Genomic DNA, 13,781 nt, shown 5'->3' with positions numbered 1-13,781 from the left:
TAATGCCATTGGGACACCATACTATGTCCCCCCCCAAACACATCAACACCCCCAGTGCCCTGCAGACTCCATACCATGCGCCCCCAAGCCCCTGAGCGTCCCCAGTGCCCTGGAGACCCCATACCATGCCCCCCCAGCCGCAGTGTGCCCCCGGTACCACGGGAGACCCCCTGGCGTGTCTCCCCAAGCTCCTGGACACCCCCAGTGTTGCTGGGGACCCCTCTGAGGCCATCTAGAGCCCCCTATTATGCCTCCCTGCTCCAAACCGATGGACACCCCCAGAAGCCGGGCCCCCAGGATGCCACGCGTGTCCCACCGCGGGGGGACCTCAGGGCTCCACCCCCGCCTCGGCCGGGCGGGGACGCAGTTACCTGCCGCGTCCGCCAAGGGGCGCAGTTCTGTAGCGCGGCCGTTAGGGGACGCCGCTATCTGGCGCGGCCGCTAGGAGGGCGTAGCTCTCTGTCACGGCCGCGAGGGGGCGCGATTCTCCGGCGCGGCCGCCGCTCCCGGGCGTCACTTCCGGCGGCGCGGAGGCGAGCGGCGCTGTGAGTGCCGGGGCCGGGAGGGGCTCGGGGCCGAGTTGAGCCTCGCGCTCCTCGTGCAGGGCTGGGGAGGGCTCGCGGGGAGCGGAGGCGTTCTGGGGGCTGGGGGGGCTCAGCCCCTGGGCTCGGTGTGCTCGGGGGGGCTCAGCCCCTGGGCCCGGTGTGCTCGGGGGGAGCTCAGCCCCTGGACCCGGTGTGCTCGGGGGGAGCTCAGCCCCTGGGCCCGGTGTGCTCGGGGGGGCTCTGGGGGGGCTCAGCCCCTGGGCCCGGTGTGCTCGGGGGGGCTCTGGGGGGGCTCAGCCCCTGGCCCCGGTGTGCTCGGGGGGGCTCTGGGGGGGCTCAGCCCCTGGGCTCAGTGTGCTCGGGGGGGCTCTGGGGGGGCTCAGCCCCTGGCCCCGGTGTGCTCGGGGGGGCTCTGGGGGGGCTCAGCCCCTGGGCTCGGTGTGCTCGGGGGGGCTCTGGGGGAGCTCAGCCCCTGGGCCCGGTGTGCTCGGGGGGGCTCAGACCCCTGGCCCCGGTGTGCTGTGGGTCTGGGGGGTGGCTCTTGAAGGCATGCAGGGCCCCGGGGGCAGTGTGCTGTGGGTCTGGGGGGGCTGTGGGGCAGTGCAGACTCCTGGGCTGCTTGTGCTGGGGAGCTCTGGAGAAGCAGAGAGCCTCTGGCTTGGGGGGCTGGGGGTCTGGAGGGGCTGTGGAGGAGTGGAAGTCCCTGGGGGCCCTGTGTGCTGGGAGCCTTGGAGGAGGCTCTGGGGCAGCAGCAGCCCCCAGGCTGTGCTGTGTGTCCGTGCCCAGAGTGGGAGCTGGAATGGGGGAAGCCGCTGGGGGTGAGGGAGGGGCACCAGGGGCTCACCGGGCTGGGAGACTGCAGGGTCCAGGCAGGCAGGAGGGAGCCTGGCACAGCCCCAGGCCCCGTGGCTTTAGCCCAGCAGGGCCAGCTTGCCTCTTGTCCCTCAGCTGGCAGCAGCATGTCCTCAGACTCCAGCAAGAAGAGGAAGCCCAAAGTGATCCGCACGGATGGGGGCCCCCAGGAGGGCAAGCGAGGCAAGGCTGATGCCGAGCAGGTAAGGACCCTCCCTGCCCCCAGGCACAGGCAAAGCCCCCCTGTGCTCCAGGGACTCTCAGGACTCACACCCCATCTTTGCTGGCTCTGTCCTCCCCTTTGGGCATCACAGAGGCAGGGGCTGGGAGGGATGTCTGAAGGCCATGGAGTCCATCCCCCTGCCAGAGCAGGGTCACCTGAAGCAGATCACACAGGAACGTGCCCAGGTGGGCTGTGACAGTCTGCAGAGGTGGAGGCTGCCCTGTCTCTGTGACCCCAGGGGTGCCCCAGGCTGCTTGACCCCAGGGGTGCCCCAGGCTGGTAACCAAGTCCTCCCCCATCTGCAAAGTTTCCTTGGGTGTGGGATGAAGAGAGGCAAGGCTCTGAGTGGAAGGAGTGGGCTGCAGGAGGTGCTTTCTGCCCCTGCAGGACATCAGGTACTACAGTGAGGAGTGTGAGGTGGATCTCCGTGACCCCATCAAAGACTACGAGCTCTACAGGGAGACCTGCCAGGAGCTGCAGAGGCTGATGGCAGAGATCCAGGAGCTGAAGAGCAGAGGCATCAAGGACAATGTAAGGAGAAGCCTTCAGTCTACTGTTCTGTGATGAATCTTGAGAGGGATGGGAGTAGAAGCTGCCCTGTGTGCTGGGGAGAGAGAGAAAATGGAGCAGGCTCCCTCCAGCCCAGTGAAGCAGGACTGAGCTGAGGGCTTGGGCTTGGCTGAGCAGATGCTGCACAGAACAAGGGGTTCTGAAGCAGGCCTGGGCTCCTGAGAGGTCCTGCTGATGGATTAAGGACTCCTAGGGGAGATGTTGAGCCCCTCCAGGGCAGGGTGGGTGCTTCTGGCTCAAAGACCTCTGTTCCTGCCTCCAAGAAACATCACTGGAGGGAGCCTGAGCCCCTGGAGTGGCCTGGACTTCCCTGGAGGTTAGGAACAAACTCTTCCCCATGAGGGTAGGGAACACTGGAACAGGTTGCCCAGGGAGGTGGCTGGGGCCCAGTGCCTGGAGCTATTCAAGGTGAGGCTGGGGACAATCTGATCCAGTGGAGGATGTCCCTGCTGAGTGCAGAGGGCTTGGCCTGGGTGAGCCTGGAGGTCCCATCCCACCCACACCATGGCTCTGTGCTCTGGGCGTCCGGCGGCGGGAAGCACCCAGAGGAGCCCTGGGGGCACTCGTGGTGACTTCTGAGTGAGGCACAGAGCCCTGACTGTGACAGGAGACCCTGCAGCAGAGGGGCTTGGTGGTGCTGGTGTCTCTCCTGCTGCCAACAGCCCTCTGCTGCCCCTCAGGCTGCCGAGATCGACGAGCGGCGCATCCAGAGCTGCGTCCACTTCATGACCCTGAAGAAGCTGAACCGCCTGGCTCACATCCGCCTCAAGAAGGGCAGAGACCAAACCCACGAGGTGCAGCAGGGCTGGGGGTGGCCAGTGCTGGGCCAGGGGTGGTGCTCTGGCGGCCTGGGCTCTGTGTGTGTGGATGTGGGAGGGGAATGAGAGGCCAGCCAGGGCGTGCGGTGTGGACCGGGGCCTTGTGGGGAGGCTGCTGTGGTGAAGTGGGAGCTGTGGTGAGGAGGAGTGGTGCAGGGGTGGTGTTGGCTGCTGTCCTGGGGAGAGGGAAAGCTCTGTCTCCAGAGTCTGCAGTGTTGCAAGCCTGAGAAATGTGTGCTCAGTTGGCCTGGAAGCTCCTTGCCCTGAACACTGACTGTGCCACTGAAGCTGTGGGGACAGGAGGGGACTTGGCCTGGCTGCCCCAGCAGCTCTGCTTCTTCCATGCCTTGTCCCTGCAATGAGCAAAATCAGATTAATGTCCTGGTGGTTGGGGTTTCTAACCCTTGAAAACATCTTTTTACCCCAGAAAACATTGCTGCCCCCCCAGCCCCATCACCTCTGGCTGGTCTCCTGGGGACTGTGTGCTGGGGACTCCTGTGGGTGGTTTTGTTTGCTGGGAGGGAGGGCTCAAAGCTTCATCCTCTGCCCTTTTGGTGTTCCAGGCAAAGCAGAAGGTGGATGCCTACCACCTCCAGCTCCAAAACTTGCTCTATGAGGTGATGCACCTGCAGAAAGAGATCACCAAGTGCCTGGAGTTCAAGTGAGTCTGCCCAAGGAGCAGGTGGAGCAGCAGCAGTGTGAGACTGGGTGGAGGCCTCCAGCCTTTGGCATCTCCTGCCACATTGCCTGAGCCTGCTGTGGGAGGAGAGAGGGTGCTCCAGGTGCCAGCAGGCAGGAGGCTGGGGTTGGGAACAGATTGCTGTAGGGAAGAGGGGAGAGGATATCTCTTGGGACAGAGGGACAGTGGAGGAGAAAACAGGCACAGGTCAACAGTTGTGGCCCTGCTGATCCCTCCAGGGACTCTGTCCTCTGCTCTCTCCCAGAAGCCAAGCCTGCTGTAGGACACCACTCTGAACTGCTGCCAGGAGGGCTGTGCTCTGACTGGTGCTTGTGGTCAGTGGTGTGGGGAAGGGGTCTCCATGTGTCCTGGTTCAGAGAGGGACAGGTTGCTCTGTTGCCCCTAAAGGGGCAAAGGCCAAGGCTCACACAAATGGGTTGGACAGTCATGGAAAGCTGGGGGTGTGTAGCCTGGAGAAGGGGAGGCTCAGGAGAGACCTTATTGCCATCTACAGCTACCTGAAGGGAGGTTGTAGCCAGGAGGGGGTTGGTCTCTTCTCCCAGGCACCCAGCACCAGAACAAGAGGACACAGTCTCAAGCTGTGCCAGGGGAGGTTTAGGCTGGAGGTGAGGAAGAAGTTCTTCCCAGAAGGAGTGATTTGCCACTGGGATGTGCTGCCCAGGGAGGTGGTGGAGTCCCCATCCCTGGAGGTGTTTAAGAGCAGCCTGGCTGAGGCCCTCGGTGCCATGGTTTGGTTGATCAGGGGGTGCTGGGTGGTAGCTCAGAGGTCTTTTCCAGCCTGGTTAGCTCTGTGTTCTGAGCTGGGCCCTGCTGCAGCACCTCCCTCCCTTCCCTGCTCTGAGCCCTCTGTCCTTGCAGGTCCAAGCACGAGGAGATTGAGCTGGTGAGCCTGGAGGAGTTCTACAAGGAGGCCCCCCCCGAGATCAGCCGCCCCGCCATCACCCTGGCCGAGCCCCACCAGCAGACCCTGGCCCGCCTGGACTGGGAGCTGGAGCAGCGCAAGAGGTGGGCTGGGGAGCTGGGGGCTCACCCCCCAGGGCTGCCAGCAGGGGTGAGGGGTGGTGCAAACGCGGCTGGGAAAAGGCTTTTGACTCCTGCTGACCCAGCACAAATCTGCTTCTGCTTGGAAACTGAAGCCCCTCAGTGGCTCCCCCTCGGGGACTGCCTCTGTGCTTTGCCTGCTCTGAGTGGTGGGGAGCAGGGGCCTGAGTGCAGAGTGCCTTGCCTTGGACAGCAAGCTCCACACCCAGCTCTTCCTGGGCTCGCTGGCAAGAGGTTGGCAACCAGGAGCCTGAACATGTTGCCCTTAAAGGTGATGTACCCAGGGCTTAGAGGGTCCTGGGCAGCTTGCAGGATCCTGGGCTCTGTGCCCAGGCTCAGAGGAGCTCCTGCTGGTGCACTAAACCTTCACTCTCATGAGAGTCAGTGAGGAGCTGACATGATGTGGAGTGGCTCTGGTGAGACAAAGTGTAGAAGCCTCTTCAGGAGCTTGGGGGGGTCAGTAGGGCTCTGTTGTTGGTGCTGCTGGCAGCAGAGCCTGGCATGGAAGCACATCTGCTGAGGGCAGGCCTGGTTGATCTCCCTTCCTGGAGCACAACATGAGGCTGAGCTTCCACTTCCTCTCCCTGTTGGCTTTCCAGCTCTGATCGATGTCTTTTTGCCTCCACTTGACCTTGGTGTGAAGAGCTCTCTTCTGCCACCATGTCTGAGCTCTCCTGGTTCCTGCAGTGGCTTTTGCCAGGCCAGGAGAGCTGAGCTCCCAGCTGTGGCCATACCCAAATTCCTCCCCCTAGGCTGGCAGAGAAGTACAAGGAGTGCCTGACCAGCAAGGAGAAGATCCTGAAGGAGATTGAAGTGAAGAAGGAGTATCTGAGCAGCCTCCAGCCTCGCCTCAACAGCATCATGCAGGTGTGGAGCCCTGCAGGAGCAGGAGGAGGCCTCTGGGAGAGGTTTGGCTCCCGGTCGGGCCCGAGGGGCAGAGCTGCTTCCAGCCTCTGTTTATGCGGCAGAGCTGCAGATGGAGAAGTCCTTAAATGGGCCTTTCCCTGGAGAGCCACACATGGCCTCAGCCCCTTGTGAGTGCCTTGGGAGGGAGGAACAGGAGGAGGAACTGGGTTAGCTTCAGATCCTGGAGTTTTCCAGCGCAGGAGAGCTGCCAGCCCTTCCCCGGGGGCTCACCGTGCCCGTGGCTGCCGCTCGCCCCGCCGCAGGCCTGCCCCGCAGCCTGCCGGCCCTCACCTGCCGGCCTGGGGCGGAGGGAGGGGGTGAGGAGGGCCGGCTGCTCTGTTTGCAGTGATGAAGCTTCACCCTCTTCCTCCCCCAGGCCTCTCTGCCCGTGCAGGAGTACCTCTTCATGCCCTTTGACCAGGCACACAAGCAGTACGAGACGGCGCGGCACCTCCCGCCGCCTCTCTACGTTCTCTTCGTCCAAGCCAGCGCCTACGGCCAGGCCTGCGGTGAGCCCCGGGGCAGCACGCCCGGCTGGGCCCAGCTGTCAGGCAAAGCACAGCTCAGGGACACTTTGGGAGGTCCTTGTCCTCCCATCTGCTCTGCAGCCAGATTCTGCTGAGCCCAGGGCAGCAGGGTGGCCTCAGGGCAGGCACAGCGAGGCAGCAGCATTTGACACCTTGTTTGCTCAGCTCCCTTGCTGGAAGAACTGCTTGGGAAGCTCTCTCCCCTTCTCAAGGTCACCAGGGATGTCCCTGCAGCCCCTGAGCTGTCACCTCATGTGGGTGCTGTGTTGTGCTACTCATGGGTGCCTCCAGAGCAGGAGATGCCTCTGCCTGCCCTCTCAGGCCCTCCTCCCTGCAGCTCCCCTGGAAGCCTTTGTCTCCCTGGGCAGCTCTGGGTTTCCAGGGGCTTTCTGAAGCCTTCCTGAGTGGGGAGGGATTTCCTAACAGGGCTAAGGATCTCTCTGGGCTGTCCACATCCCCTGTGTGGAGGGGGCTGCCTTGTGAGAGCTGCACCCCCACCTGCTCTCACACCACCTGAAGTGAGGCAGGCAGTGGAGGAATGTGGGAGGACCACACCGTGGCACTTGGCCACACCAGGTCCCTACTAGTGAGCCCCTGCAGCCCTGGTGCCACAGCTCCTCACTCTGCTTGTGCCAGCCAGCCCCAGCCCCCTTGGACTCCTCATAAAGGTTTGGCCTTCATGGTCTCCAGAGGCAGTCCCTCAAAACCCAGCACCTTCCCTCCTCTGAGCTCATCCCACCCAGGAGCTGTGGTGGCCCCACAGAGCTCCCTGGACAGCTGCCTCTTCCCACCAGCCCTTCCTTAGAGCTTCCTCTGACCTCATGCAGCTGTGAAGCAGGAGCCTTCTGGAGCTTGCTTGCTTCTCCCTGCCTGCCCCAGGCAGAAGGTTCTCAACTTGCTGTCCATGTCTCCTCTGTAGACAAGAAGCTCGTGGTGGCCATTGAAGGCAGTGTGGAGGAAGCCAAAGCCCTGTACAAGCCACCTGAGGACTCACAGGGTGAGTTGGGGTGGTGTGGCCACAGCAGGCTGCAGGCAGAGGGCTTGGGGGCTGCAGCAGGTGGGTGCTGAAGCAGTGCAGGTGGCTGCACTGCTGGCCAGGTCCCTTGCAGCTGGTCCCTTCTGTGCTCAGCTGCTCCTTCTGGGGGGTGTCCCCCCTGGTCCTCTGTACCCACATGCTGCTTTTGTGGGGCTGGTGACCTCTGAGGGAACTGTGGCCTTGCAGAGAAGGGGTGGTGGTCTGGGTGGTGGTGGTGGGGAAGGCACCAAGCCCCAGGTGGGTCCTTCCTTCCACCTCTCTCTTTGCACAGATGATGAAAGCGATTCGGACGTGGAGGAGGAGCAGACCACGGTGAGGGACAGCCCTGGGTCATGGGCAGAGCAGTCTGTGCCTCCTCACAGGGAGGTGCTGGGAGAGCTGAGCCTCAGTGGGGCTGGGAGCTGGTGCCTGTGCTCTGTGAGGAGTACTGACCTCAAATCCAGCTGCTCCTTGGGAGGAGGCTGCTGCCCCTCCCAGCTGCTGCCCCCAGCGCAGGAGAACCTGGGTACAGAGCTGCCCAGCTCCCATCCCGCCCAGCTTGTGGCTCTGTGGCCACTGGCCACGGGGAGTGGGCAGCTAGGTTGGGAGGCAGGAGCAGTGGGAGGGGAGGGAAGGGTTGCTGAGGAGCAGGAGCAGGCTCTGACAGCTCTGTTGGCCCTGGGCAGAAGCGGCGCAGGCCCACGCTGGGCGTGCAGCTGGACGACAAGCGCAAGGAGATGCTGAAGCGGCACCCCCTGTCCGTCACCATCGACCTGAGGTGCAAGGGTGAGCAGGGCTGCAGGCCCCTGGGCTGGGACAGCAGCTTGGGGAGCGGCCTGGGCAAGCTGGGGGGAGCTTGGGCTGCAGAAAGGCTTTTGTCCCAGCCCTCCCCAGGAGGGGAGCAAGGTGGTTTGTGAGCTCCTCTCACCCGTGCTGGTGGAGTGACCTTGCCCTGAGGCTTCCTCTCCCCAGGAGAGAGCTTTCCTCCTTTGTGCTGGGGCCTCAGGCCTGACACAGAGAGCTTGGCAAACGCTGGTGGGATGGTGTGGTGGGTTTGAGAGGTGTGGGAGGGGACAGTTGCTGGTTACTCCCCAGGCTGTTGTCCCAGCAGGGGGGGTGTATCCCCCTCTGCAGAGCCTTCCAAGCTAGAGCAGGCAGTGACCTCAGCCCTTCTCTGTTGGTGCAGATGAGAATGTGCTTCACCTCACCTTCTACTACCTGATGAACCTCAATGTCATGACAGTGAAAGCCAAGGTGACCACTGCCATGGAGCTGACAGCAGCCATCAGTGCTGGGTAAGGAGAGCCCCAGGGTGCTGAGCCTGCAGGCAGTGAGTGCTCCACTTGCCACCAGCATCCTGCCTGTGTCCTGCTCTCTTCTGCTGAGAGTTACCCCTTGGAGAAGTGGTGCAGAGCCAAGAGCAGCATGTGGTGGCAGTGTCCCTCTCTCTGCTGAGCCATGCCTCCTGCACTCAGTGGGCCACAGAAACTCCCTGCTCAGTTGCCTGCTCCTGGCAGGGGAGGTTTTAGCCTCAGTTCCTCCCCTGGGTCTCCTCCAGGGATCTTTGTGCAGAGCTGTGGTTTCCAAGTGCTCTCCTGGCCTGTCCTTTGATGGACAGAGGAGGCCCCAAAGAGCATCTCTGCCTCTGGGGAGGGTTTTCAGGGTAATCCTCTCAAGTCCATCCTCTGCCCTGCAGCATCTTTCCTCTTAGCTCCAGGGCCTTGTCCAGAGCCCTGCCATGCTGCCACATCTCAGCCATCCTCTTCCTCTGCCACAGCAAGCCAGGACAGGGAGATTGGGAACCTCTGAGGGAAGCAGTACCAGCCCCACCAGGAGCTGGAGAAGAACCTCCCTCTCTCGTCACATTCCCTCACTCTGGCAGCTGCTGTTCTCCCTCCCACAGCCTGTGCCTGGCAGCTCCTTTTGCCTGTCTACTCTGTGGGTCACCCTGTGCTGAGTGCCAGGGCTGGAGCTGCCCCTCCCTGGGCTCCCCTGACACCACCAGAGCCCAGTTTGTGGCAGGAGCAGCCGAGGTGGCAGCTGTGGGAACCTGCCCAGCAAGCTCCATCAGCTGCTGGCTCTCTGGTGGCTCTCCCTGGGTCAGGAGGAGAGGAGGTGCCTGAGGAAGAGGGAGGTGAGAGTGACTGGTCTGGGCTACCTAGAAGCAAGTTATGCCTCCCAGCCTGTCCCATGTGAGGCCTCTCAGTCCCCCTGCTGTTCTCTTTTCCCTGCAGCTACCCAAACCCCTCCATGACAGCAGCCAGAGTCTCTCTGCAGGGTTCCTGTGCAGGCTGCTCCCTTCCTCCCAGCTGGCCCCAAACCAGTGAGGCTCTGCCTTGAGCCAGACCCCAAATCCTGCAGCCCTTTCTGCTTGGTGGGGCCTGTGAGCAAGGTCAGACATGAAGAATTTTGTTTCATTAGGCAGAGTTCCCCTGCTGTAGCTCGCTGGGTGACAAAGAGCTGTGCCCTGCTCCTGCTGGCTCCTCCATGCCCGTCAGCAGGGTGTGCAGTGACTGCCCTGGAGTGAGCAGCTTCCTGGGCAGCAGGATCTGCTGTGCTGTGGTTTCTGTCCTCTCCACAGCCAGGGAGGAGACAGATCTGCCTTTGGAGCAGAGCTAGGGGCAATTTAGGTCTTGAAACCAGACTCCTAGAGCTTGTAATCCTCTCCTCGGGCTTGAGCTTGTCAGTGGCTGCCCCAGAGAGGCACAGAGCCCAGGCTGCTGCTGATTAATCTCTCCCCTTCTCCTGCCAGTGACCTGCTCTCCCCAGACTCCATCCTCAACTGCCTCTACCCAGGAGACCATGGGAGGAAAACCCCCAACCCAGCCAACCAGTTCCAGTTTGATAAAGTGGGGTGAGTGAGGCAGCCTGGCCTGGCCAGCCGGTGCCAGCGTCCTGCCGATTGGCATCGCCTGGGCCCTGGGCACTGCCCCCTCTGGCTGGCTCCCAGGACCAGCAGGGATGGGACAGGGAATGCAGTGGGGTGGTGTAACCCTTCCTCCTTGTCCCCACAGCATCCTGACCTTGAGTGACTACGTGACAGAGCTGGGACACCCCTATGTGTGGGTGCAGAAGCTGGGCGGCCTGCACTTCCCCAAGGATCAGCCTCAGGCATGTGACAGCTCCTTCCCTCTCCCCCACAGGGCTGAGCTGGGCTTAGGGGAGGTTTGGGGGCCAGTTGTTGTGTCCTGTCCCATTCCCCTGACCCTGCTGTCACCATCTGCTCTCAAACCACCCTTGGTTGGGACAAGTCTCTGCAGCTGGGGCCGCTCCAACCTGTGTGATAGTCGAGCCCTGTCCTGGGCACTGAGCGTCACTGGAGCTTGTGCCTGTCCCCAGGGCTGGGTGGATGGCTCCTGGACTGGGGGGGCCCAGAGGCTGGCATGACAGTGGTGTCCCCTCTTGCCCACAGCACACAGTCACTGCAGACAACTCTCTGAGTGCCAGCCACATGGAGCTGACGGTGAAGCTGCTGCGCTCGAGGCTGCAGTCCCGCCTGGCTCTGCACAAGCAGTTTGCATCCCTTGGTGAGTGCCTGGCTCCCCAGTCTGTGCCTGGGGACAGAGGTTGCAGTGGCAGGGTGACTGATGCCACCTGTGATGGTGCTACTGATCTGCAGTGCCACCCTCAGCCTTGCCAGTCAGTCCCTCTGTCCTTGGTGGTGGCAGGGCTGTGGGGGCTGCTGTGTTTCGAGAGGGAGGGAAAGGCTGTGCCCCCTGCCAGTGCCCTGCACCCCTGTGGGAATGGCTGTCCCTCCTCTGGGAATTGATTCAGGCCAGAGCAGGGGGGGAACCAAAGAGTCCCTGCAGGGTGGGGGTTGGAAGAGACCTCTGGGCTTCATCCACTCCAACCCCCCTGCTCCAGCAGGGCTCCCACAGCACCCTGCCCAGCAGCACAGTGCCCAGGGGGGGTTGGAAGCTCTCCACACCAGGAGGCTCCACAACCTCTCTGGGCAGCCTGCTCCAGGCCTCCAGCACCTTCACACCAAACAGGTTTCTCCTCCTGTTCAGATGGAGCCTCCTGGGTTCCAGCTTGTGCCCACTGCCCCTTGTGCTGTCCCTGGGCACCACTGACAAGAGCCCAGCCCCAGCCTCCTGCCCCCCACCCAGGTCCTTTAGCTCTTGCTGAGCATTGCTCAGCTCCCCTCTGGGGCTGCTCTTCTTCAGGCTCAACAGCCCCAGGGCTCTCAGCCTTCTCTCCTCAGAGAGCTGCTGCAGGCCCCTCAGCACCCCTGTAGCCCTAACCCCCCTCATGTGCTGTGCACCCCCTGAGCAGGCTGGGCATGAGCTGCCAAGGCTGTGAGCTCCATCGAGCTGCCAGCCCAGGCCTGCTGCACCCTGGCTGCCCAGTGAGGGTGTCACAGGGGTAGCCTTGTCCTTGGGTCCTTGTTTTGGAGCAGGCAGGACAGGGGTAGCTCTGTGCCCCAGCCTGCCCTGCTGAGGTGGCTGTGTCCTTGCTTTCAGAGCACGGTGTGGTGCCAGTCTCCAGCGAGTGCCAGCATCTCTTCCCCTCCAAGGTGGTCTCGCGCCTGGTGAAGTGGGCAGCCCTTCCCTACGAGGACTATGCAGTAGGTGCCAAGCAGGAGGCCACTTCTGCTCCAGCTCCCACCTGCAGCCAGCAGCTGCTCTCCTCCTTGGGGCTCCCCACCCCTCCTCAGGTCTCCCCTCTCCCCCTCTGGTCTCTCCTCACAGGAGCTGCCCTACACCAAGGACGTGATCGAAGCTGGCTTGGCTGAAGACACTCACCTCTACTACATGGCCTTGATAGAAAGAGGCACAGGTAGGTGCCCTGCTTCCCCCTGGCAGCTCCTCATTCCCACCCCAGAAACCCCCAGGGCAGCTTCTGGGGGTCCTCATGGGACATTCCTGTGACTGGAAGCTCCATGGGCTGTGAGTGGTGTCAGCTTTAAGCTGGATATTGGGGGCCTGGAGCACAGCCCTGGGAGGAGAGGCTGAGGGAGCTGGGGTTGCTTAGCCTGGAGGAGAGGAGGCTCAGGGGAGACCTTCTTGCTCTCTACAACTACCTGCAGGGAGGTTGTAGCCAGGTGGGGGTTGGTCTCTTCTCCCAGGCACCCAGCACCAGAACAAGAGGACACAGTCTCAAGCTGTGCCAAGGGAGGTTTAGGCTGGATCTTAGGAAGAAGTTCTTCCCAGCAAGAGAGATTGGGATGTGCTGCCCAGGGAGGGGCTGGGGTCAGCATCCCTGGGGGTGTTTAAGAAGAGCCTGGATGAGGCACTTAGTGCCATGGTCTGGTTGATAGGGTTGGGTGATCAGTTGGACCTGGTGATCTTGGAGGTCTCTTCCAACCTGGTTGATTCTGTGTGTGAAAAGTCTCTTCCCTGAAAGAGTTGTCAGGGCCTGGCCAGGGCCTGGCCCAGGCTGCCCAGGGCAGGGGTGGAGTCCCCCCCCATCCTCAGAGGGGTTTCAAAGCTGTGTGGATGTGGTGCCGAGGGCTATGGTTTAGTGGTGCCCTGGCAGTGCTGAGTTAAGGCTTGGAGCTGATGATCCTGGAGGCCTCCAACCCAAAGGGCTCTGTGCTTGCTCCCTGCCCAGCCAAGCTGCAGGCTGCCGTGGTGGTGAACCCTGGTTACTCCACACTGCCTCCTGTCTTCAGCCTCTGCCTCAACTGGAAGGGAGAACGGACCAGCAGCAACGACGACAACATTCGGGTAACCCTGGGGCCTGGGGGGGCTGCAGAGCCACTGGCACCTGGGGAGTGTCCCCCAGCACTTCTGGGTCCAGCAGGTGGGGCACAGGCCCCTGGGGTCCAGCAGCTGCAGCCATGGGTCTCAGGGGTCAGAGCAGAGCCCAGCCTGCAGCCTGTTGGTTCTCTGCCAGGCCATGGAGAGCGAGGTCAATGTGGACTACAAGGAGCTGTGGGGGCCCAAGCCAGGCTACCAGCTGCTCACCAACCAGCTCCAGCGTCTCTGCATGGTGCTGGATGTCTACCTGGAGACAGAGCCCCATGACCCCAGCGTGGAGGGGCCCAAGGAGTTTCCCCAGGAGAAGATGTGCCTGCGCCTGGTCAGGTGAGAGCCCTGGGGCGGCCAGGAGGGAGCCAGGGCTGCTGGCAGGGACCCTGCTGGCACTGCTGTCCCCTGCTGCCAGCCTTGTACTCTCTCCTCTGACTGCCCCCAGGGGTTTCAGGCCCTTCCTCGGGGTGCTGTGTGCTTCCTGACCCTTGCAGGTCAACCTCTCCCTTTTCTCTTCCAGGGGTCCCATGCGCCTTAAGCCCTTCAAGTTCAACTACCCCCAGGGCTTCTTCAGCCATCGCTGAGCACCGCTGGGCCTCATCCTGCCCGGGGGGGGCATCGTCCCCATCCCACCATTTGGGTTTTGTGTGAAGGTTTTGTAGCCAGAGGGATTAAAGGCTGAATTTGAAGGAAAAACCTGATGAGGGTGTCCCATCTGCGGGGGGGAATGGGGTGGGGAGAAGCCCTGGGGGCTGCAGCAGCCCTGGCTTTGGCTCCTGGCAGGCAGTTTGCAGCTGGTGCATCCCTTGCCTGCTTCCTGCCCTCCCTCCCTCCCTCCCTCCACCACAGGGCCTGGAGAGCACAGAACAACCTGAGGTGGCTAAAAACTGC

The 13,781-nt window shown here is 62.5% G+C and overlaps 1 protein-coding gene across 1 annotated transcript; it reads left to right on the top strand.

The window, feature by feature from the left end:
• Positions 1 to 472: 472 nt before the first annotated feature.
• On the top strand, positions 473 to 13,600 carry THOC5 (THO complex subunit 5). The gene is made up of 20 exons (XM_068161826.1): positions 473 to 545; positions 1,494 to 1,600; positions 2,008 to 2,151; positions 2,871 to 2,984; positions 3,572 to 3,669; positions 4,567 to 4,713; positions 5,502 to 5,616; positions 6,032 to 6,164; positions 7,102 to 7,179; positions 7,490 to 7,530; positions 7,884 to 7,983; positions 8,384 to 8,492; positions 9,950 to 10,051; positions 10,212 to 10,308; positions 10,610 to 10,724; positions 11,661 to 11,764; positions 11,889 to 11,976; positions 12,751 to 12,866; positions 13,036 to 13,226; positions 13,411 to 13,600. Exons 2-20 carry the CDS (start codon positions 1,505 to 1,507, stop codon positions 13,472 to 13,474), a joined length of 2,052 nt encoding a protein of 683 aa, XP_068017927.1. The 5' UTR covers positions 473 to 545; positions 1,494 to 1,504; the 3' UTR covers positions 13,475 to 13,600.
• The last annotated feature ends 181 nt before the right edge of the window (positions 13,601 to 13,781 follow it).

Source organism: Melanerpes formicivorus, unplaced genomic scaffold (assembly GCF_026170545.1).
Source record: "Melanerpes formicivorus ecotype bairdi unplaced genomic scaffold, bMelFor1.0.p_v2 SCAF_60, whole genome shotgun sequence".
Lineage (NCBI taxonomy): Eukaryota > Metazoa > Chordata > Aves > Piciformes > Picidae > Melanerpes > Melanerpes formicivorus.
The sequence above is the reverse complement of the archived record's forward strand: the minus strand, read 5'-3'. Positions and strand labels throughout refer to the sequence as shown.